We start from the raw sequence: 24,703 nt of genomic DNA, 5'->3' as shown, positions 1-24,703 counted from the left end.
AAGCGAAAAAGAAAAACAAACAGTCCACTCAACCAAAATAAACCTCACCGAAACACTTTTTCACTGACACTGACCGATGCCTTGACAATCTTCGTTAACTGATAAACTGATTTTGTTGTCTTGCTTTCATCGCATGAAATATAATGAGGTGTTTTGACAGTTCACTTCCATGCAAAAAGCGGGAAGGGAGAACTCTGAAAGGATTGTAAAAAAATAACGTTTATGGATGCTTTTTTTCATTTTCACTCAAGAGTGTCAACAAATATCAACCCTGGTTCAGAGGTTATGTATCAAAATGTAAAAATCACGAAACATAAATATCTCAGAAACTACGCAACCGATTTGAACAAAATTAATTTCAAATGAACTGGCGACCTAAAAAACCCTTAACTTTTGAATTTCATTAAGATTAGACATGTGGTTTAAAAGTTATTGAAAGAAACATGTTCTCGAGACTATTTAGTCTCACTCAGAGATAGCTGGACCGATTTTCATAAAATCGGTGTCAAATGGAAGGTCTAGTTGCCCCATAAGACCCTATTGATTTTTTTTTGCAATCGGACTATTACTTTGCCTGTTATGTTAAAAAATGTGAAATCCAGCTATGAAAAGTAAAATATTCACAAGACTACTTAAACTCACTCACTTTTCTCAGAGATGCCTGAACCGATTTTCACTATATTAGTGTCAAATGAGAGGTCCAGCTGCCTCATAACACCGTATTGAATTTAACTGTAATCGGATTGTAACTTCGCCTGTAATGTATCGAAATGTGAAAATCACGAAACTTTATTAACTCAGAAACTACACAACCGATTTGAACAATATTAATATCAGATGAACGGGCTAGTTAAGGGTTAACTGATGAACTATGATTGAACTAGTGGTTTCATAATTCGGCTGCTCTATACGTTTCCATTTCAAATACTACACGACTTTTTTAACATAACTAGCGTTATACGAACGAGTTATCTCTTAAACTCACAAATAACTAACTTCATAACAACTTGATATGTGGTTCAAAAGTTATGGAACGAAAAGAAATTCAAAGATTGTTTAAAACTATACCTGCTTTGGTCAATATACGTGGCCTCAACATAATTTAAATGTGGTTTCGTACTATTTGAACGTTCCCGGTATCGCTCGTGATGAAATTGTTCGAAATTAAAAGTCATTTCTTTTATTTCGCTATTTCTTAAGCGCTAACATTACGTCAAATTTCATATTTTATGTTTCAATTACAACAAAAAATATTTTAGAACCCAAAGAGTGAATATACTTTTATTGGATTGAATGGTCCATGTAAATCTATTTTTACAAATAATAAGTTTGAATGAGAAAGGCTGGGTCTAACCGCTAGGTGGATTAATTTAGGTTTTTGGTAGGTACATAGTTGAGGATAGAACAATGTGCTTTCTCGCTCAAAGTTAGTTTTTTTTTCAAATATTATGTCATGTTTGGAGCACTACTTCCCGATATAGTGTATCGTTGACGTTCTTAAACAGACTACGAGGTCAATTCATATCCCGTTCATGCAGTGTATTTTTTGTCTCCTATCAAAAAAGTGTCTGTTAATCGATGCATTTGAGCGATTTGAGCAAGCGGTTTATCGAAAGCAATTAGAGTGTCGTATTTTGGTGATAACAGGAAACATTATCAAGAAATATGTAATAAAAATATGAAATATAAAAGACTGGACTTGAGCATTATCCCTGTACCAGTATAGTAATCCAGTGGGAGAAAGCTAGATCTAATCAGGATGAAGCAATTTGCACTTCTAGCGATATTCTGCTCTTTGGGAGCTCAGGTATGTTATACAGATTTTTCTTAAAATAAAATCCATTGACAATCGACTCAACATCAATATTTTCATCAACAAAGGCCCTTCCAGACCGTACACCTTACATCATTAATGGACACCAGGCTCCTCATCAGCCCTACAAAGCGCATATTTTGTATCTGAATGTAGCAAACGCAGGATTTTTCGGCGGTGGCTCGATCATTACTGATCGACACATTATCACAGCTGCGCAAAATATTCAAGGGTGAAGTGTTCATTGTATCTTGTAAGCTTCATTTAGTGCAACCACCTTTTCGATCCAACAGATTCGTTACTTGGCAGGTTGGTCTTGGGAGTAACATTTCCTATACACAGACCATGCTAACCACGACTACAGCTACTCCACATCCAAGCTACAACGCTAACACTAGAGCAAATGATATTGGTATCATTACTCTAGTTAATTCTCTTGTTTTTACATCATCTATAGCTCCTATTTCGCTACCAGCTCTGACAGAAACAAATCAACTACCACTAGAGAATTAAGAAGGATCCATTGTTGGATTTGGTTCTACCACCGCAACATGTTAATTTACTTAAGAATTAGAGATACAGTTTTTTGTAAAAAAATTTACCACAGCATCTGTTCAATAGTCCATCTTGAAGACACCGTTGAGTTATCTAATATCTGTCACGGTGACATCGGGGCCGGTTTTGTAACAATCGTCCGGGACAACCCAATGCTGACTGGTGTTGCATCTCTGATGACATCCAGCTGTGGGTATGGAACTCCATCCGGATACACACGCATTGTTCCATATAGACAATGGATTCAGCAGATTACATCAGTGAAAAAAAGTCAGGGTTCTAAAAAATGCGAACTGTCATTTCTGATAACAATATAAAAGCATTTCAAATTAGGAGGCTTTTTTATATTCCAAATAATCACACGCAGAAGGTACACCATTGACTTATGGACCAACTATCTTGAAATATGTACAGTTAGGTTTTTTTTACGCGGGCGATACGTACCTCGTAAAAAAACTGCGTAAAAAAGCGTTAATTCGAAAATCCGCGTAAAAAAACGCGCTAATTCAAAAATCCGCATAAAAAAAACGCGTTAATTCAAAAAGCCGGTGTTATTTTTTCGCTCCCATACACTTTTCTTGTTCCTCATGGGTCCTATAACAACCATGTACTTTTCAGACCGATCGGTGGAACTATATTTTTACGCCCGATTTTTAAAGTTTCCATGTGATTTTATATGGCAAAATCCACTTTTTGAAAACTTATTCTCTAGAGATGTCCAGTTGGTTTCTAAAAATATATCGATACATGATATTTGTAGGAAATTTTCCTGGGAAAAACTCTTTTGAAGAACGTAAGGCGCTACGATGCTTGCAGAAAAAGTTATTCACCCCAAAACTGATTGAATGTCTGACGAACGGCTCACCATTAAACTTTTCCAGCAACACTACTACAATATGCTGCTATTGCAAACTTGCTTAAGGATGTGAAATAATTTCGCGTGAAAGTAAGCTTGAAAGTGTAATTTTTGCTCATAGTATCTTCAGAGAAGCCTCCAAGATAAATTTTACACGATACCATTTCTTATCACATGATTGAATTTACAACAGCAGCATGCTGCAGCAGTATCGCTAGTCAAATTCAATGGTGAGACGTTCGTCAAACATACAATCAGTTTGAGGAGAATAACTTTTTCTACAAGCATCGTAGCGCCTTACGGTCTTAAGAAGAGTTCTTTCCAGGAAAATTTCCTACAAATATCATGTATCGATATATTTTTAGGAGCCGAGTCTCTAGACATCTCTAGAGAATAAGTTTTGAAAAAGTGGATTTTCTCATATAAAATTGTATGGAAACTTTAAAAATCGGGCGCAAAAATATAGTTCCACCGATTGATCTGAAAAGTTACACGGTTGTTATAGGACCCATAAGAAACTCGAATTTCATTTCTTCCGTTCATAAAAAGTAAATTTTTATGTTATGTCCTGATGCAGGGATTAGGCATTTTAATGAGCTCGACAGCAAATTTTATTACACTTCATTTGTTTTTCAATTTTGCTTCTAAATAATGACTGCAGCAATCAAGCAATGTTTTATATTAACTTTATGTCAGATTACTCTAGTTATTTCGAAAAACTACTATATGAAATATCATGTGAATCAACAAAAAAATATAGACGGTACCTACAATTGATTTGGAAAATATCGTCAAGGGGTAAGCGGACGAAAAAAGGTTGAGAACCGCTGACTTACGGCAATGTTTAATTTTATCGATTCCTTTCGATTCCTACATGCCCTTCGTTTTGTATTTTGACGTTGAATATGTTACGGCACAAGGATTCAATTTGAAATACCGAAAACATCGAGGGCGCACGAAAATTGTCCACTTTCAAACGTTTAAAACACAGTCAGTTCCCAACCGATTTCCTTCATTTTACAGCAATCGATTGTAAAATCATCTTACTACATATCTCTCAAACGCGGAAAATTTGTGAATTTTTAAACGGGTTTTCGTAGGACTAGTGGGTATTTATCATCGGCCATCAGAAAATTAAAAATGCAAAATTTTGAGTTGTGCCAGTGATTCACTAACCCACGATATAATTCATTCCAATACCGGCACCGGTACCATACGGACGTTGGGAGCTAATCATGGTGAAGAAAGAAAAACCGGGTTTCAATTTTTGACCGGTCGCGCTGGGCGCGTTGGTTTAAGCACCCGTCTAGCTGGCGGTTGCTATGGAGTTTTTGGTAGCTGCAGAATTACTGGAAAAGGCATGATATGCTGCTAGAGATAACGAGAGAATTAGAATTATAAGCGAATGGCAATCCGAAATGACGATGAATTGAGCAAACTCGCAGATGTCATTACTGTTGTGAAATGCAACGGCACCTTTTCGTGTGCCTCGCTTTCTGTAAAACACAATGCAAATATCTTATAATACCAACATAGTTCACTTACGTGAAATCATGAAGACACATTGAAAATGGCAGAAGCGCTAGTCACCTTTTCGACCGCTAGGAGCGCCGCTTCTGATTTTGTTCTACAGGGCATTCGAAAAAGAATCACTTTTGACAATTAAAATACCCAAATGGGTACACTGAAAAAATGCACATATTATTGTGAATTTTATAATGAGAATAACGTTCGCTTATATATGAGGCAGTACATGGGTGACGTTTGTTTGTGTTATTGTTTTTGCAACCTCAAACCCAAAACAGAACCGAACACAAAATCTTAATGTCTACAAAAAAATCAAGAGTGGTATTTTATTGTTGTTGGATGGCTATTCTCGCGATACTGAAGCAACCGATTAAATATTTGTTTTTCGCGCTTCCCCGATCGGGGTTCTATCCAAGTAGCGACCTGAACTGTAATCAGCTGATCACAACTGTCTCGAGGATTTTCTTGTTATCGTGGAGATAAACCAATTGGCGCTTCTAACGACAAAACAGGTGACTAATACATCTAATCTTTAACTCGAATGAGTAGATTTCAAATTTTGAGTATGGAAGATTTGTCATTATTTTTTTCTTTTTATTTTAAGAATTTTAAAATAAAAAAAATACATCGCATTATTAGTTTACGCCAAGAAAGAAAGTGAAAGCTTAAAACCATAGTATACACTGGGGTTGCTTTTTACGCGGTTGGTTGTACCGCATTTGAAAGATTAAATTAAATTTATGCTAAACTTCGAGCACGCAGGAAAAAACATGCAGGTATATTGTTCGCATAAAGTACTCGAAGTTTATTATTGAGGTTTAGAAGTTCTAGTTGTTTATTTCGAAACATTAGTTTTAGAAGATTCCTTCGTTACGGGTGTTTTGAGTATTTGACATTTAATGTTTAACCAAGCACAAACTAGCCATGTACTTTCTACTAATTGGTACAGAGCGGAAGATTGCGGGCTCGAATCTCAGTACAACCAGGTCATTCGTTGTTAAAGACAAGCATATTATATAGAAGATTCAACTAGAGACATTGTTGATGCAAGCCCACACTAGCGCGTCGTCGCAGGTTTCTCCTTTTATCTTTTCTAGTCCGGAATCACGTACGCAATCTGCAATAAGTAATTTTTTCACAAGATTTGTCATTTTTTCTGTGAAAGTATGAAATTGAGTCAACTAAGTCTAAAATTGAGTGTTTTCAGTTTCGTGTGTAAGAATATCGGTCACACGCTCACAAAAATGCAACAACAATGCACAGTGGTACAGTAAGACAATTTAGGTGGACATGAGGTTTTCGATGTGATTTTTTGATTTCAGAGTCATAGTTTCTTCTAAGTTGTTTCCTTCATTTATGTGCAAATAAAAATTAAGGTGGTCCTAAAATCGGCGAATTAAAAAATAACTTTTTTTTGCAGAAGTAACTGTATACAATCTTCGGCACAGTTGTAGATTAACTAATTTTGAGCAACAAAAAAAAACTCTTTTGTAGCTATTGAATTGACCGAAATAGAGCATTTTTACGTGACTGGCTTAGCGTGGGTTCCGAAAAAAAGTTTTTTGGCTCTATTTTTTCAGTTCAAATTTAATAACAGAGTATTCTTCGGATGACCTCAAGAGCTTAAAAATATGTTTTTATTGAACGTTTCATTGAAAAAATAAAAACTCTTTACCTATACAACATATCGACAATGTTTTCCGTCAAAAGTTGCGTATAAAGCAAAAAATCTGTTTTTTTTTTTTGGAACCCTAGGTCAGTTACGTCAAATTGCTCTTAGTCGGTAAATTCATTAGCTACAAAAATAATTAACGAAGTTGCTTAAAATTAGTTGATTTACAATTTTGCCGAACAACATTTTTAACATTTTAATTATTAAATTTTCAATACATTCCATATTTCTAAAATGCAAAAGCTTTTGCTCTTGACTTGGTGGAAACAATAAATTATAAGTCAGGAAAAAAGACCACGTGGTCATTTCGTTAACCCCCCATACCCGTACGTGGCCTTTCGTGGTCTTTTGCCAAACTCCCCCGTCCCCCTCTTTATGATCACGTGGTTTAGGAACGGCCCCTAAATAAGAAACAACTTCTTACTTTTAAACCACAAAATTACATCAAGCTCATGTCCGCCTAAATTGCGTTACTATACCACTGTGCAATGAGTTTAGTTACCTTTTTCACCACAAGAGGGGGTGTTCCCTATGCGTCTTTTCGAAATTAATTTGCATGTTCGGGAGTGAACTATATTGGTATTATAAGATATTTGCACAATGGCAACTTTTGGCGCCCCAAAACGATGTAGGTAATTGAAGTAGTTAGGATTTTTCATCACTCGTAACGAACGTATAACTGCAGATTTCATAATTTGCAATGCAAGAAAAAATCAGTATTGCTCCAAGAACGAGTTTGTGACCCTGAAAAGGGCCGATTGCAATTTCCACTTGGCAGGAGGAATGAAACAATTTACTTGGAGCTAGTGAATTTCGTAACAGCTTAGTTCCTTTGGACACAACGTGCTTGGCTAGCTCGCTTGGTAACAAACGTACAGCGCACAGAGAAGTAGGTCGAGTGAAAACCTGGCCAAAATTAGTTTACGCTGCTACCTAGCAATATTTTGGGTAATATTTGAGTGAGAAGTGGAAACAAATGATTCTGATCAGATCAGATGTAAAATAAGCAAAATGAACTAGTAATTCTGCATTTTATTTTGAATATTCAACTCCAATGTCGCTGATTGTTTATTAGCTGTATAAAACTAACTCAAAGCTCAGTAAAACACTTGTTTTCTACAATTTTACCATACCTTTTATGCGAACCAGCCAGGTTCGAGTATTGTATCTAATGGCGAATTCCTTTATTCCACGAGAGTAACTCCAAATATCACACACACACAACTTAATGTTTATATTTACATAGCCTAATGTGTAAAATGGGCAGCGATACAAATCGAAAAATTTACCAGAAAAATGCTGTGGCAATGATCTTAATTTTGAATTTTCAATTTGATGCTCACAGATGGAACCTTCGTAGATTGGAAAAAGTCTTTTGTACGGACCCGGATTTACCCGGATATTAACTCTTTGCATCATGGTAATTTTAACTTAACTTAAATTATTTGAAATTTATTCACTGAGCCAATCTCATTTAATCATTGTTGGGCTGAAACTTTGTTTGGAGCATGACGAAGGGACCCATCACAACAACAACATCGCACGCTTAGCCTGGGGACTAATGGCGGTCTCGATTAACTAGATTTTTAGTTGAGAGAATTCGTTATCGATATTGTTTTTGGCACATTTTGTATGTGTAGGATAAGTACAACGTTACACCGTGCCCCAGTGCTGGGTCGAAACAATTTCCAGCTCGAAAAGATCCTCGACTAGATCGGGAATCGAACCCGATATCACAACCGTGTGGGAGAGCTAGCCGACCGACATCGCTAACCACAAAGCCACGGGGACCACTAGGGACCCATCAGGTATTTTATTTTTTCCAATTCCCATCTATGCGTGAACACCTAACGTCAAAATTTGTCAAAAATAACATTTTTCAAACGGGTCTCAAATGTCAATCCGGACGTTTCCGGATGAGATATTAGCAAGGATGTGTTTGTGATGATCAGTGCTGATAAAAGTCTTTTCCCCCAGCAAAATTCTTCGAAAATTTCAGACAATCATTTTCAATTTTCACTTCCAATGATCGCAGCACTCTTTCAGATACACTAGATTTTCGTCCTAGTAACGTGCTGTTATACTCAGATGAAATAGATCACGCGCATCGTTCATGGTTACGGAATAAAATTTGACGACAAATCCAACCAAATGATCTTCACTTCAAAGCGAAAAAGAAAAACAAACAGTCTACTCAACCAAAATAAACCTCACCGAAACACTTTTTCACTAACACTGACCGATGCCTTGACAATCTTCGTTAACTGATAAACTGATTTTGTTGTCTTGCTTTCATCGCATGAAAAAGCGGGAAGGGAGAACTCTGAAAGGATTGTAAAAAAATAACGTTCATGGATGCTTTTTTTCACTTTCACTCAAGAGTGTCAACAAATATCAACCCTGGCTGATGATATAAACGGAATTTGATAACTTATTTTTATTGAAAACGCTCGAAAATACATAAAAATCACTAATTTCGAAAACTTCTGCAATCTATTAATCAATTATCGTTTTTTGGCGCCTGGAACAAGTTGTTAGTAGGTATAAATGGTTCGATTCCCAAAAAAATGCTTGAAAATTTGTCAATGTTTACAGTGCTCCCAGCATATGTAAACATCGTTTAACGTTAATCGAATGATGGCATTTTGTGAAGCATTTATTTGAGCTGCAGACAAAAAATATAGCGGCACCACAAAGCCTCAAAAAACTTGTTTCTTATTTTGGCCAGCTTTCTCTTCTAGGTACTCCTTTGTGCAGCCTTTGTATGAAGTCGCCCCACTGTGCGTAGGATGCAGAGATTCATTCTTCCGATTTTGTCAATCGCCCAATGCAGCGCTCTAGCCAGTATTTTAGACCCCTCTTGACCTTCCTCAACCTCCTAGAGATTTGGGACCGGGAACCTGTCGTCATCTGCACATACTCCCAGATTAATTGTCGTATCACCTTCGCTGTCTGCTGTAACATCACCGTTAAGACGTTCGTCGTAGTACTGTTTCCACCGTTTGATCATCTTACAATCACTCGTCAGAAAATTTCCTTCCAGGTAGCGACACATATTGGCTTGTGATACGTAGACTCTTTAGCCGCTTGCAGAAAACATACAAGGTGATAAAACTTTAACCGCCGGTTACTCGGAATAATGTTTTTAGCGCTTGGTTTGGTTTAGCCGCACGCCGACCATAAATGCTATAGAAATTATCTCAATGAATAACACAATATACGTAAAATAAAAATAATTTTTTTAAAACCTATATTAAAATAATTTCAAATTATTGACGAAAGAACGAAATCACTGGCTGCAGTGCTCTACGCTGTGTGGTTTAGCTCTGATGTAATTCCAAACAGGTGCTTTCAAATATTATGTCATGTATGTAGCGCTACTATCGTTGACGTTCTTAAACAGACTACGAGGTCAATTCATATCCCGTTCATGTAGTATATCTTCTGGCTCCTATCGAAAGAGTGATGTCTGCCAATCGGTGCGTTTGAGCGATTTGAGCATGCGGTTTATCGAAAGCAATTAGTATGTCGTGTTTTGGTGATAACAGCAAACATTATCAAGAAATAAATACTGAGCTACGGTACTATAAAAGACTGGACTAGAGCATTATCCCTGTACCAGTTTAGTAATCCAGTGGCAGAAAGCTAGTTCTAATCAGGATGAAACAGTTCGCACTTCTAGCGATATTCTGCACTTTGGGAGCTCAGGTATGTTCTGCAAAAAATTCTTTTCAATTATAAAATCCAGAAACAGTCCTCTCAACATCAATATTTTCACCAACAAAGGCCCTTCCAGACCGCACACCTTACATCATTAATGGACACCAGGCTCCTCATCAACCCTACAACGCGTATGTTTTGTATCTGAATGCAGCAAACGCAGGATTTTTCGGTGGTGGCTCGATCATTTCTGATCGACACATTATCACAGCTGCGCAAAATATTCAAGGGTAAGCTGGTCATTGCATCTTGTGAGCTTCATTTAGTACAACCATCTTTGTCGATCCAACAGATTTGTAACTTGGAACATTGGTCTTGGGAGTAACGTTTTCACTTCACTGAGCATGCTACCCACGACTTCAGCTACTCCGCATCCAAACTACAACCCTACCACTAGAGCCAATGATATTGGTATCATTACTCTGGTTAATTCCCTTGTTTTTTCATCAACTATAGCTCCTATTTCGCTACCAGCTTTAACAGAAACAAATCAACTACCACTGGAGAATGAAGAAGGGTCCATTGTTGGATTTGGTTTTACCACCGCAACAAGTAAATTTACTTTCGAATCATAACAAGAGGTCCAGTTTTTATTGATTTTTTTTTCCACAGCAACTGGTCAAGCGCCCTACTTGATGCGATCGTACCAGCGAGTTACAACAGTTACCCTTTGCCAGCAGCACTACCAGATTACAGTTCCAAATCAATTCTGTGGTCAAGACACCGTCGGGTCATCCAATATCTGTAACGGTGACGTCGGGGCCGGTTTTGTAACTATCGTCCGGGGTAACGCAATGCTGACTGGTATTGCATCTCTGATGACATCCAGCTGTGCGAACACAACCCCATCCGGATACACACGCATTGTTCCATATAGACAATGGATTCAGCAGATTACATCAGTGTAAAAATTTCAAACAGGATGTTAAATAACGTAAATTGTAATTTCTGATAATAATATAATAGCGTTTCAAATTAAGGGGCTTTTCTATATTGCATAATAATCCTACGCATAAGTTACATTGTTGACTTATGGATTAACTATCCTGAAATACGTATAACTCACAGTTACATCGGGCTTCCGTTCTCAAAAAGTGAAGTTTTATGTTTATCACTAATGGCACAATGTAATAATCGTACATGAGTTTGTTTGAGCAAATTGTTTGAGCGAACAATTTCATTAAGAAATGTTAAATGAACGTTTAATCTTCCACAAACTGACCATGAGTAACCTAGGAAAGCATGGGGCTGAAAAAATTTGGACTTGACTCTTTTCCTGCCGGATGTTATTGTACGGAACAGTTGCCGGGCGAGGCGTACCCAGCCTACCAACTCTAGCACCGGTTCAATAAAGTTGTTAAACCTTAACATCGCTTACACTTATCAATATCCTATAAGTAGTTTACATATGATTCAACAATTGGAACCGAAATATTGAGCTCTGGTTTGAGGCTTTAAAGCCCTTGATTCATTCTGGCTCGATATGAACCAAAAACTGTGACTTTAAGTTCAGTGCAGCTGGCTGTAGTTGACAGCTTATCACAGTACGGAATGAAAAAAAAGAACAACAATTCTCAATACTAATCGCTCAGCAATCGGTAAAACAATGATTGTATCATCTGTTACGAAAATGTCATTTCCAATCTTTTATCGTATGGTACACTTTTGCTTGTTTTCATTTATCTACCTCTATGTGCTTGCTTGATATAAGTAGTGAAAAAAAATCAGATTCACTTACGGCAGCGATTTTCAACCTGGGGTACGCGTACGTGAAAGCCTTTAAGGGGTACGCAAAAAAATCAGTAATGACGGACAAAGCAAATTTTATTATACCGTCTGCCGGGGTGAGATTAAGCCACGGGGGTGAGATTGAGCCAAAACGGGAAATGTTTGTATGTTAAATTACTTGAGATTTCCAAAACCTAATACCTCAAATTCAATACTTAATGAAACATGACATATTTATTCACAACTTAAAATGGAATATAGATAATATCAGTGAACTGTTTCGAATGTTTCAAAGTACAGGGTGAAAAACATGCGCAAATAACGTTATCCAAAAATGTCCCAGGAAAACCAACCCGATCAAGAAATCACATCAACTTACTGCTCAGTTGGTACATTAGGATGTCGTCTCCAATGTGTTGAGAAAATATTATGCATTGAACCTGTGCCGGCTCAGAAAATAATGTTTCTCCAAACTGTACACTTTTCGAGCCCTTTTGGGGTGAGATTATGCCAAGCTATATTGAACGGCACAGTGTGCGGAATTCACATTCACGACAAAATTATATCAGTATACACCAAAACATATGCATTGTTTACATAGGGTATGTTTTTTTTCCCCACAGCATAAGGTATGATGTCTAGCTATGGTATTCTTTGAAATAATGACTAAAAGTTTAAGAAGCTTACTGTTCTCAATTGTTAGATTTAAATTTTCAATGATTGATATTACTTATGGAATGTAACAAAATTTTATACTCCAAACTGATGACTTTTAAAGCGAAGAAGGAGGGTTGTGGGTACGTTTCCAGAGGTTTTGAGATCTCCAATGGAAAATACAGTTGTCAATGACACACAATAATTGAAACGAAAAGTCTTCTCAAACTTCATGTCCTAACGTTTTCCGTTTTTAAACTACCTGGAGACGCCACTATGTGTATAGAGACTGTTTATAAGCCACGTTCTCATAACTAATTACTCTATGTATCAATTTGAACCAGCCATACATTTTTCTATAATTCATATGAGATATAGTTCCTGATCAACCCCTACAGCCCCTTAATAGTCCACGTTGTTTATGGTTGTCCCTATACTTACTGTTTTATCATGTTAGTCATGTCGATTATTCGTAGACATACTACTTTTCATTTAACAGGTATTAAATTCAACTTTTTGTTTTTGGCACAATCTCACCCCATAGAAGGGGTGAGATTGAGCCAAAGTATATGTTTTTTTAGCAAAATTATAGTTTATTGTAACTTAACCATATTTGTTGTAGTTGTTAACAAAACATTCTAGAATGCATTGGTGTATTTTGGATCGAATTATTTGCTTAAATGTGTGCGTTACAAGCTTGAGAATGAAAAAGCATCATTTTTTGGCACAATCTCACCCCGGATGACGGTACTTCATTTGTTTTTCAATCTTTCTTCTAAAACATAGCTGCAGCAATCAAGCAATGTTTTATATTAGCTTTGTTTCAGATTACTTTAGTTATTTTTAAAAACTACTGTATGAAATATCATGTGAATCAACCAAAAAATAAAGAAGTTGATTTGGAAAATATCGTCAGCGGGTACGCGGATATAATAAAAAGGTTGAGAACCGCCGACTTACGGCAATGTTTAATTCCTGGGAGCGGAAGATTTTATCGATTCCTTTTAATTCCTACATGCTCTTCGTTTTGTATTTTGACGTAGAATACGTCCTATGGCACAGGGATCCAATTTCAAGACCCAAAAACATCGAGAGTGTCACGAAAATTGTCCACTTTCAAACGTTTAAAACACAGTCAGTTTCCAACCGATTTCCTTCATTTTTACAGTAATCGATTGGAAAATCATCTATGTATCCGCCTAAACGTAGAAAATTTCTAATTTTGAAACGGGATTTCGTGGGATGAAACTTAACGGTAGGTATTTAGCATCGTTTGGCATAAGAAAATCAACAATGCAAAATTTTGAGTTGTGTCCAGTGTTATGAAAATGACAGCAAATTTTCAACTGATCCGGCTCTCATTGTTTTGCCGGCTCTCTCTGCTCCCCACACGTTCGGTAAACAGTCCGACAGCAACTGACGACAGCACACATGCAACTGCATACGGGCTGTTATTTTTCATCTGCTTATGTCTGTTGGTATTTCCAAGCTGTCGGAAATGACAGCCTATAGTCTTCCGACATCCTTCAACACAAATCCGAGCGGGATGTCAGGTGATTATGATTCACGACAGTAAGGCCGATGAAAGAATGAAAGAGAGATGGTGCAAAGCACGTTTTTTCTTACGTGAGGAACAATATCAACAATTGAAACGGTTTGCTTTGTATTCAATATGCCACCGGCCTGTGAAAAAGGAGAAACGAAAAAATGCAAGTCGATGACAGCCGCAGCCGATCAGCAGGCTGTCAATAGTAACAGGACATCCTCAAAATGAGCTGTCTCAAAATGAGACTAGGCTGTCATCAGAGATACCAAATGTGCAGATTTGTCTGCAAAACGCAGACTTTTGGAGTCCGTGTGCAGATTTTTATTGATATGCAGATATTTGCAGTTTTTCCACGGTTTCTGCAGATTTTTGTCAGGGTCTCCTTATATTTGCGCAGATTTTCTTAAAATGTGTACAGATTTTTACAGACTTTTGCCTGCGCGAGCGAAATTTTTTCGGATCACGGGTAGTTTTTTTCAGATTTCGAGCAGATTTTTCCGGTAATTCGAGCAGTTGCAGACATTTTTCAAAAACATCTGGCATCTCTGGCTGTCATGTCCGAACGAACAAAATACATGCGCCAGAATGAGCTGTCGTACGCCCAAGTATAGATGACAGTTCTAAAAGGTATGCTATTCACGTCGATGCATTAGTATTAGTGATCGTCAGTGATGGAAACGAAACGAATATGATGCAATCGTCGTTTATTCATCACTTGTGCACTTCACGAAGTGTACAGGCCGGGACTAAACTTGAATCCTCTCAACCCATAATGAAATGATGATATGGTGCATAGGTTTCTGGAAGAAAACAAACACAGGACTAGACTACATCAGCTCTAAGAAGCGATTCGATCGTTGCGTTTGTCCCTTCATAGGCCGGTAGTTAGGGGAAGAAAGGATAGCAACAGAAGAATAGCATGTCGCCTGAACAGCAGCAGAGGTTGGGTGCGGTGAGAGGGAATGTGTGGGGGAAGGGACTACTTCGGCAGCGGTTGAGTTTAAGCGAGAGTAGGAGGGCATACACTGTCATTTTCTTTCTTTTTCTGACAAAAAATCATATTCATGAGTCAAATGAATAAGGATATAAAAAGTTCTGATCCCTCTGTGTAACAGAGACGAATAATTTCATATACCGAGTTGTACACCACGTGTTGTGGTGTACACTAATGAATAGAAATATATAGTGAAGAGGAAAGCAAAGAGAGTGCACCAGCACCGATACTTTGTTTTTCGCATACTGACGACGATTTCAACGCATCTTAGGCTCGTTTTATGTCTATTCATTAATCGCTAGAGGTGATTTTTTTCCTTCGCTGGTGATCGTTAAGAACTTTTTCCAATTTTGTATGAAATTTGAAATGATTTTGCATTTTAAACTAAACTTATAAAACATACTTTCCTGAAAAGTTATAGAAATGATGTTGAAACATGTTTTATTTGTGGGGAATACATAAACATGCTGCGGTTTAGGTAAAATATGCTGTTTTTCATCAATTTGCCGGTAACCTTTTTGCACTTTTCGTTTTTTCCTTGTACTCTAATTCGTTTTTTCCTTGTACTCTAATAGAGACTCTAAATAGAGTCGCTTATGTTTCATACAGTAACAAAAGTCATGACTAAGATTATGCTCCAACTATTAGAAATATAGCATTTTTATATATTTTATTTGGACATATTGTCGCAATTTTTCACACTAAATCTAAATTAATATCAATTTCTAGTGTGTTTCAACTGGAGATTCACTCTCCAACTAAAAAAATCAGATATAAAACAACATAAAACGAGAATTTCCAAAAATGTTCTGAATTCCATACAAAACGCGAAATTTTTCATAACGAGATTTGTTTGTGTGCGTGGATAGACAAAAATATAGCATACCTTGTAGAACTGTCATCATACTTGGGTCGTACGCAACACTAGACAGTTTCTTTGCCTTGTATAAGCTGTAGCTGTATGTGAGCTCTCATGAATAGCTCATGCATGAGGCTGTTAGAGTGAAACGAGAGAAATAAAGTCAATATAGTGTCGCTCTCCAGTCATTCTCCTAAGCTTGGTTGTGTCAGTGTTTCACAAAACCGACGATATATATAATTCATTCCAAAACTGTACCGATACCGTTGCGAGCTGATTATGGCGAAGAAAGAAAACCGGGTTTCAATTTCTGGCTGGTCGCGCTGGGCGCGTTGGTGCCTAAGCACTCCTCTAGCTGGCAGCTATATTCGGGTTTTTGGTAACTGCAGAATTACTGCAGAAATTCTGCTAGAGCTAACGAGACAATTAGAATTATCGGCGAATGGCAATCTGAAATGAAGATGAATTGAACAAACTTGCCGGTGTTGTTACTGTTGTGAAATGCAACGGCACGTTTTTGTGTGCCCCGAAGTGTTGTAATTGAAGTAGTTGATATTTTTCTACCACTTGCTGAAACTTTGCTGATATTGCTATAAATCTTGCAACAAGAATATAATTACATTCTCACTTTTTGTAGAACACAATGACCACTTTTGCCGCTCCAAAATCATGTGTTGAAGTAGTCAAGATTTTTCATCACTTGTAACAAACGTAAAACTGCACATTTCAACTGTAAAGCAAGTAAAAATTCAGTATTGTTTCAAAAATGAGTTTGTGGCCCTGAGAAGGGTCGATTGCAATTTGTACTTGGAAGGAGGAATGAAGCAATTTACTCGGAGCTAGTGTATTTCGTAACAGCTTAGTTCATTTGGACACAACTTGCTTGGTTAGCTCTCCTGGAAACAACAAACATATGGCGGTCTGAAGTTTGCGGGAAGTAATGGTTTCTACCGTTTGTTGTAATGCGCCAAACAGGAAGCTTCAGCAGCAATACCTCCGAAAATAGCTCTCCTTAGGACACTGTAGTCACCTTTGTTAATAATTTTCTGTCCTTTGACAGATTTCTTGGCTGCTTTGCCGCTTGTATCCAGTACCATCTCAACGATAGGTTTGTTGGCAAGTACACAGTTGACGATAGAATAATGCGCTTTCACGCTCAAAGTTCGTTTTTATACCGATAAACAGTGAGCAGCGTAGTGCAACCTTTTTTTACATTCTTTCTTTCTATCACCTGCGTCGCGCCGTCTTGGTATTTGCGTTAGTTCTCTCCGTAGGTATTTAGGACAACCATCATTTTTTCATCATCATTGTCCTATCCGATCACTGTAGCGAGAGATAAACCGGACCAGCAGCAAACGCATGCTCAAGTATATCACATTCTTCAATAGAAGATTAACTAACAAAAAAAAAACGGTTGATAGCACTGCTAATTGGAGTTCACCTTCCACAGCGCTAGACTTCAATCTGCCGTATATGTATGAGAATCATCATACAAGCTTGTCTGCGGAACTATCAAACATGACTCGCGCGTTAAAATAATTAGTTGTACTTTGGCTGTAAGCGTATGTTGTTTGCTTACTTGAAGTGTGTGAGAAAAAATAATAAAAACTAGACACACAGATAACAGGCATCCAAGCTAATTGGACTTTATGTGTAAAAAGACGCAACGTTTTTTTAGCATGTCGCAATACGCAGTATGATGGTGCTAAGAAGATTTATTGGTCAATGATTTGATAAAATCGATAGTTTTCCAGCTCTTAAGGATATTACCGCAATAAGAAGGGTTGCCGTTTTTTAATGTAGAAATTTTAAGCAGCTGTATTTGTACATAATCGACAATTTTATTCAATCCCAGTTTATATTTCCGATAAATTTGTTTGTTTCAGTGTTGATATGAAAAAAAAATACACAAACCTCACACAAAACAGTGTTATATCGTTGCAAAAACAGCGACTCTATAATCTGTGAGAATTTTCATGCGTCTGGCAGCTGTGACTATAATCCAGCGCTGCCATCACTAAAGTGGTTAAAGTCGCAAGTTGCAGAAAGATGTTGTAAGCATTCCAAAAGAGTAAGAATTTGAAATCTTACCCGCGATTTCTGGAGTTTTTTGTTCTACCTCGGATGCCTGTGCTGTGCTAGAATCATTCCATGTCACCGGCAAATTGCAATCCGCAATGGCAATAAATTAAACTTGTCGGTGTAGTTTTTTTTGAAATACGGAATGGAATATTTTAGTGCTTCAAAATCATAATTTAAGTAGTTGATTTTCCCGAGTTTTGTTGTAATTACATCACATTTGGTGGGAGATATTTTTTAGGGATTTTGGGGTCACTTTTTATCACATGGAATAAATCGTCGGTTCTGTGCAACAGTGGCACAACTAAAAAATCACATTTTCGAGAAAAAGGCGTTTGAAAATTAGCGACGACAATTGAATTTTCAATTTTCAAAAAACTTTCGAAGTTTAATAGCGAATTTCTCTATTCTACTGTGTGCGGGCAAAACTGCCGAGGAATAATGAAACGTCATCGCCATTTAAGACGCAAGCAAGGAAGAGATGCCAGATAATTGTTTACGAACTTAGCACGTGCGGTGGTGGGTTGAAGCTGACAAATTTTACAGTGCGCTTCCACGGCAGGTCAAAACTGGGTCAAAATCGAGCGAATAAAGAAGGGTTTTGACAGCAGTTAGTGCGCTTCCAGGTCAAAACGAGGTAAGCTGGTGGAATAAAGAAATTCGCTATAAGATTTTCAATATTCAGCGAACCTGTTTGGGTCACTCATGCACGTTGTACAAGTAAAAACCTTTTTTTACTAATGTTATAAAGATATTACGATTTGTGCTGCAAATGCACTTCTTTTCATAAATCTTGATTTTATGAATATTCCCAGCGATTAAGAATTCTGTGACGATCCTCAACAGAATCCAGCAAGGATATTGTCAAAACACTCAGATCTACTGCCACAGCGCCGCTACCATTCCGAAACAGCAAAAAGCAGTTTTGGATAACGAAAGGAAAAGAAAGATAAAGGAAATGTTCACTCAGAAAAAACATGGACCAGCTTGAAAGTTGGTATTATAACTGCTATGATTCGCACTACGAAACCACTTTTATATCAATGGCCGTACACAATGTATAGACCTTTCTGTTACTGATAGTATGCACTTTTCTGATTGCAAACAAAACGAACTACTAATGAAATTAATGAAGAGCAAGACATTTTCGATAATCGCCTTCCTTTATTCACGTTGCAAAGAAGAAGAGAAGAGAATGGCAAGGGAAGTAAAAAATCATCGGAAACAGAAAATGACAACAACAACAACAACAAATCGTTTACAAAGTCAGATCGGTTGTATCCGTTAGTGTCGACTGCGCTAGGGAAGAAATGTAGTGATTGGCTGCTCGGTATGATTTAGACAATCGATGTTATTTACCAACTTTTCAATAGTGTAAACAATAGGTTGTTTTTGTTACATGAATTCAATGTAAAAGAATTTGTGATCGATTGATGCCAGAAGCTCGATAACCTGATTATAAATGACTAAAATATAAGCGCTCAAAACCTGACCCCTTTTCCTGGTTTTCCCTTATTGAAATACTAGATTTTCAAATTCAGGTACCTAACTTCCAGATAGACCAGTGGCGTCGGGTCCACCTTTACAACATGTGCACAGCACAGGTACCCTATTTCTTAATATCCGGGCATATGCAATTATTGAAATATAGTAACCTATAAAAACATATAAGCATATTAGCGAAACCCTTCAACATAAAACACCAAACACTTTGGTTTAAATTTCTTCTTTCGATTAAGGAAAAAGATCTTAAATGAATGTTTGGTGCACATGTGACGAAATCAACCACGCGACGCCTCTGAGATAGACGCCTCTGAGACAAACTTCACGTATGACATGTTCTTGGAATCTTCTTCTAAGCTGATTTCATGTTTGGAAAAAATGTCGATTATACACGGTTTTACGCACAAGGTTGTATTATTGGTGAGATATGAAGGCGAAAACTCTATGGGATGGTAGTGCAGACTGCCGATGTAATTTTAGCTCTGGGCCTCTGTTCGTGATCTATCAGATCTATCTATCTATCAGGCCATACAAGTCTTCCGCTTTCGAGATCTTCTTTCTTTTTCATGCATTGCTCTGGCCCCTGAGTAGAGCAGCAAACACGCACCGACACGCAAAAACTGCTACTCAGCGACTGAAAAAGAGTACGCGAGTTCCTGCTAAAGAGTAGGAAAGTATCGCATACTGGAACGTGTAGAGTATCGGACTGCTTTGGTAAGTTTTTCATAGCAGTCTAATGCAAAACCAGTCGAAGCAAACCACTGCCGAAGTAGTCCGTTACCCTACTTGAAATATTTGTTTGTCCCTCCACAACTATCATAATGCATCTTGAAACAATTGTACTCAGCTGGTTGTACTCGCGAGAAGGGCACTACACGCGAGTAAAAGAGTGTGCGCGCGTGTGTGCATATGATTTCGGGAGCGAATGCGAGCAAGGAAGGCAGCGAAAAAGAACGAGAAATAGCTTGAATGGAGAATACTCCAGTGTGTGATATCAGCAGCTACGAAAACCTCCCTTGAGGTGTTGCAGGCTGTTTATGAGTGAGATCAACAACACTGTAGATAAACTGTTCAAAAGGAATGTGGATGGCCCAATAGACTGCGGAGATTCTCCTTCGTTCACGTTGCGCATCACGCGTTCCTATTGGGTCGTTATAGAGAATCATTTTGACTGGCCTTTCGTCCGACGTCCTTACGGCATGCTCAGCCCACCGTGTTCTTTCGATTTTAGCCGTATGGGCTAGAGGGAACTCCAACTGATGCAACGCCTGGTTCACGGAGCACTTTTCGTTCGAGAACCCCAAGGGCACGATGGTCCTCCACAAGCATATTTTGTGGCCGTAGAGGACTACCGGTTCAATAATTGTTTTATAGATGGTCAACTTAGTGGAGCGGCGAATTTTGTTCAATCGAAGCGTTTTTCGCAGTCCAAAGTAAGCGCAATTTCTTTTTATCTCTCTGCTCAAAGCTGCGTGTCATAATGTTAATAGCCAAGTAATTGGCCGGACTTCCTGAAAATCGTGCCACTCGTGTTATCCTCACTCTTCTAACAACACCATCCATGGCAATGTTGAAAAGCAGACATGAAAGCTTATCGATCCACCGCAACCATCTTCGGGATTTAAAAGGACTCTCTGTACGCACTGTACACATCACTCTATACATCTAACCAATCGCGTAATTTTGTCCAGAAACCCGTTTTCGTGCATAATTTGCCATAGCTGATCTTGTTCGATTGTGTCATACGCTGCTCTGAAGTCGTTCCTTCCAATCATTCCTCCGGTAATTTCTCACCCTCCCAGATGCTGACCCACTGACCCTGATGCTCACCCACTGCAGCGCTCTAGCCAGTGCTTCATTGCCGTATTTTAGACCGCTTTCAACCTTCCTCAATCTCCTAGAGATCTGGGGCCGGGAACCTGTCGTCATCTGCACGTACTCCTAAATTAATTGTCATATCACCTTCGGCGTCTGCTGTAATACCTCCTAGATTAATTGTCGTATCACCTTCACCGTCTGCCGTAACATCACCGTTAAGATGTTCGTCGTAGTACTGTTTCCACCGTTTGATCACACTACACGCGCTCGTCAGGGAATTTCCTTCTAAGTAGCGGCACATATCAGCTTGTGCTAAAACTTTGAACGCCGATTACTCGAAATAATTTTTCTAGCGCTTGGTTTGGTTTGCCCACACGCCGACCATATATGCTAAAAAATTATCTCAACAAATAACTCGATATATGCAAAATAAAAATAAATGTAATTCTTTTTACAACATTTAAAAAAAAACAAATTTCAAATTATTGACGAAAAAACGAATTCACTAGCCGCAGCTCTTTCCTAAACGCTGTGTGGTTTTGCTGTGTGTTTTTGCTATTATGTCATGTTTGAAGCACTACTTTCCGATATCGTGTATCGTTGACGTTCTTAAACAGACTACGAGGTCAATTCATATCCCGTCCATGTAGTGTATCTTTTGGCTCCTATTGAAAGAGTGTTGTCTGTCAATCGGTGCGTTTGAGCGATTTGAGCATGAGGTTTATGAAAAGCAATTAGAATGTCATGTTTTGGTGATAACAGCAAACATTATCAAGAAATATGTATAGAGACACGGCACTATAAAAGACTGGACTTGAGCATTATCCCTGTACCAGTTTAGTAATCCAGTGGCCAGACAGCTAGATCTAATCAGGATGAAACAATTCGCACTTCTAGCGATATTCTGCACTTTGGGAGCTCAGGTATGTTCTGCAAAAAAAATTCCAATTATAAAATCCAGAAACAGTCGTCTCAACATCAATGTTTTCACCAACAAAGGCCCTTCCAGACCGCACACCTTACATCATTAATGGACACCAGGTTCCTCATCAACCCTACAACGCGTATGTTTTGTATCTGAATGCAGCAAACGCAGGATTTTTCGGTGGTGGCTCGATCATTTCTGATCGACACATTATCACAGCTGCGCAAAATATTCAAGGGTAAACTGGTCATTGCATCTTGTGAGCTTGATTTAGTACAACCATCTTTGTCGATCCAACAGATATGTAACTTGGAACATTGGTCTTGGGAGTAACGTTTTCACTTCACTGAGCATGCTAACCACGACTACAGCTACTCCGCATCCAAGCTACAACGCTAACACCAGAGCCAATGATATTGGTATCATTACTCTGGTTAGTTCCCTTGTTTTCACATCAACTATCGCTCCTATTTCGCTACCAGCTTTGACAGAAACAACTCAATTACCACTGGAGAATGAAGAAGGGTCCATTGTTGGATTTGGTTTTACCACCGCAACAAGTAAATTTACTTTCGATTCATAACAAGAGATTCAGTGTTAGATGAATTTTTTTACAGCAATTTCTCGCTCAGACTTCCTTATACGATCGTACCAGCGAGTTACAACAATTTCACGTTGCCAGCAGTTCTACCAGATTACGGTTCCAAATCATTTCTGCGGTGAAGACAACGTCGAATTATCCAATATCTGTAACGGTGACATCGGGGCCGGTTTTGTAACTATCGTCCGGGGTAACGCAATGCTGACTGGTATTGCATCTCTGATGACAGCTAGCTGTGCGAACGCAAGCCCTTCCGGATACACACGCATTGTTCCTTATAGACAATGGATTCAACAGATTACATCAGTGTAAATATTCCAATCAGGATGTTGAAAAACGTAAATTGTAATTTCTGATAATAATATAATAGCGTTTCAAATTAAGAGGCTTTTCTATGCTGCATAATTATCCTACGCATATCGTTGACTTATGGATTAACTATCCTATCTAACTATATGTACAACTCACAGTTACATAGGGCTTCCGTTCATAAAAAGTAAAGTTTTATGTTTATCACTCATGGCACAATTTAAACATCGTAGGGAAGGGGTGATAAAATGGACACCCTAAGCCATTTCCTAATTTCCTCCACAGTTTAACACTACAACTATGAGTCGATAGCGCACATTAACTGAGCCACCAATGGTTAATACAAAAAATAAGAAGAAGTACTTAAATAAAGTATTTTTCGTAGTTTACATGAGCATTTTCGAAAGCAGTTTTTTGGGGGTAAAATGGATACGTGGTGGTAAAATGAACATAGGGAGGTGGTAATATGAACACCTTGGGCGTGAACATTAATTATCCCTTTACAGATAGTAAAATGTTGTTCCAGAACACGTGACATACATATGCATTCGTCAACAGTTCAATTTTAACCGTTTGTCGTAGAATTAATAACAATATGTAACCTTATCCGCAAGAAACTGAGAAATGGCGGAAGCTTTTTTTACAGACATTCCGCATTCAACGGTACGTTTAGCCGCGGTCATCTGTCCATCGGTCCGAGTTTACCTTTGCGTTTTTCTGATATAAACACGAAGCATCTAGATTTTTAAATGGAAATTACCACAATTTTGAAAATCTCATAAAAGTTTCAAGTTCGAATTCCCACGAACAATGTACCAATCACGTGCGAGCACGCTTGGCATAGACTTCATGAGTAGACACCAACTGCCTGCTTTGATTTCCTATATAGCAGTGGCAAAAAAAAATTTGACAGAATCTCCCCGTCCCAATAGGTCTACTAGCGTTTGCTTCTATGAGCCTAGAGACTATATTGATGTCTTGAAGGTGAAGCTTTTTCGGAAAGTTCGTAACCATCTCCACTATCAGACAGTTTTACGTTCTGCTGTTAGAATGTTATTAAAACTGATGTCTTGATGGAAAACATGCTGGCACAGGCAACAGTACTGCACCGAGCAATGTATGAATAGAGCGCTGGTCACTCGTCGTCTATCAGTGCAGTAGAACTCGATATTCATTTGTGTGCAGCCAAGCCAAGTGAAGACTACACGCACATTGGGGCGTGTTGGGTTAACGCGTAGGATTCGTTGCGATCTGGAACACAATCGAATTGCCATTTGAATTGTCAGAATTCAATGATTATTCGGGTTCCGCAAAATACGCTGCGCCAGCGGGGACAGCAAAATTCTGTACGTGTCGCTAGAGGCAGATAGCAGGGTATAAAAATTAGGTTCATTGTACAGATAAAATGCGTTGTTTATTTTTGAACTCTATACTCTGTTTTTCTCATGTCCATTTTAAATCGTTCCAAGTCGTTTGAGGTGTCGCTTGATGAATTGAGGCTGATGACCTAGATACTTGATATTACTACCCGTGTAATTAGAGGC

The 24,703-nt window shown here is 38.2% G+C and overlaps 3 protein-coding genes across 5 annotated transcripts in view; 2 read left to right on the top strand and 1 right to left on the bottom strand.

The window, feature by feature from the left end:
* LOC129721231 (protein Red) overlaps positions 1-24,703 on the bottom strand; it is a 75,104-nt gene that overhangs the window by 43,929 nt on the left and 6,472 nt on the right. The window lies entirely within an intron of this gene.
* LOC129721238 (collagenase-like) lies at positions 10,005-11,122 on the top strand. Its single transcript, XM_055673563.1, has 4 exons — positions 10,005-10,131; positions 10,210-10,373; positions 10,436-10,695; positions 10,756-11,122. The coding sequence occupies exons 1-4, from the start codon at positions 10,084-10,086 to the stop codon at positions 11,049-11,051; spliced, it is 768 nt and encodes a 255-aa protein (XP_055529538.1). The 5' UTR covers positions 10,005-10,083; the 3' UTR covers positions 11,052-11,122.
* On the top strand, positions 16,147-23,233 carry LOC129721242 (collagenase-like). Of its 3 annotated transcripts, none has more exons than XM_055673570.1 (5): positions 16,147-16,303; positions 22,063-22,247; positions 22,324-22,487; positions 22,550-22,809; positions 22,867-23,233. In XM_055673570.1, the coding sequence occupies exons 2-5, from the start codon at positions 22,200-22,202 to the stop codon at positions 23,160-23,162; spliced, it is 768 nt and encodes a 255-aa protein (XP_055529545.1). In that variant the 5' UTR covers positions 16,147-16,303; positions 22,063-22,199; the 3' UTR covers positions 23,163-23,233. The 3 variants fall into 3 exon arrangements, with proteins under 3 accessions (XP_055529545.1, XP_055529544.1, XP_055529543.1); XM_055673569.1 differs by lacking the exon at positions 16,147-16,303 and adding an exon at positions 17,558-18,640 and having other exon boundaries at positions 21,975-22,247; XM_055673568.1 differs by lacking the exon at positions 16,147-16,303 and having other exon boundaries at positions 20,975-22,247.

The sequence above is a fragment of the Wyeomyia smithii genome, chromosome 2 (genome assembly GCF_029784165.1).
Source record: "Wyeomyia smithii strain HCP4-BCI-WySm-NY-G18 chromosome 2, ASM2978416v1, whole genome shotgun sequence".
NCBI lineage: Eukaryota > Metazoa > Arthropoda > Insecta > Diptera > Culicidae > Wyeomyia > Wyeomyia smithii.
Note: the sequence above shows the minus strand (reverse complement) of the source record. Positions and strands in the feature narration are given on the sequence as shown.

Bases quoted from the DNA above. Each gene is read 5' to 3' on its own strand.
- LOC129721238 (XM_055673563.1), top strand. From the start codon at position 10,084: ATGAAACAGTTCGCACTTCTAGCGATATTCTGCACTTTGGGAGCTCAG. The intron at 10,132-10,209 runs GTATGTTCTGCA...TCACCAACAAAG, and splicing joins TCTGCACTTTGGGAGCTCAG to GCCCTTCCAGACCGCACACC. The intron at 10,374-10,435 runs GTAAGCTGGTCA...TCGATCCAACAG, and splicing joins GCTGCGCAAAATATTCAAGG to ATTTGTAACTTGGAACATTG.
- LOC129721242 (XM_055673570.1), top strand. From the start codon at position 22,200: ATGAAACAATTCGCACTTCTAGCGATATTCTGCACTTTGGGAGCTCAG. The intron at 22,248-22,323 runs GTATGTTCTGCA...TCACCAACAAAG, and splicing joins TCTGCACTTTGGGAGCTCAG to GCCCTTCCAGACCGCACACC. The intron at 22,810-22,866 runs GTAAATTTACTT...ATTTTTTTACAG, and splicing joins TGGTTTTACCACCGCAACAA to CAATTTCTCGCTCAGACTTC.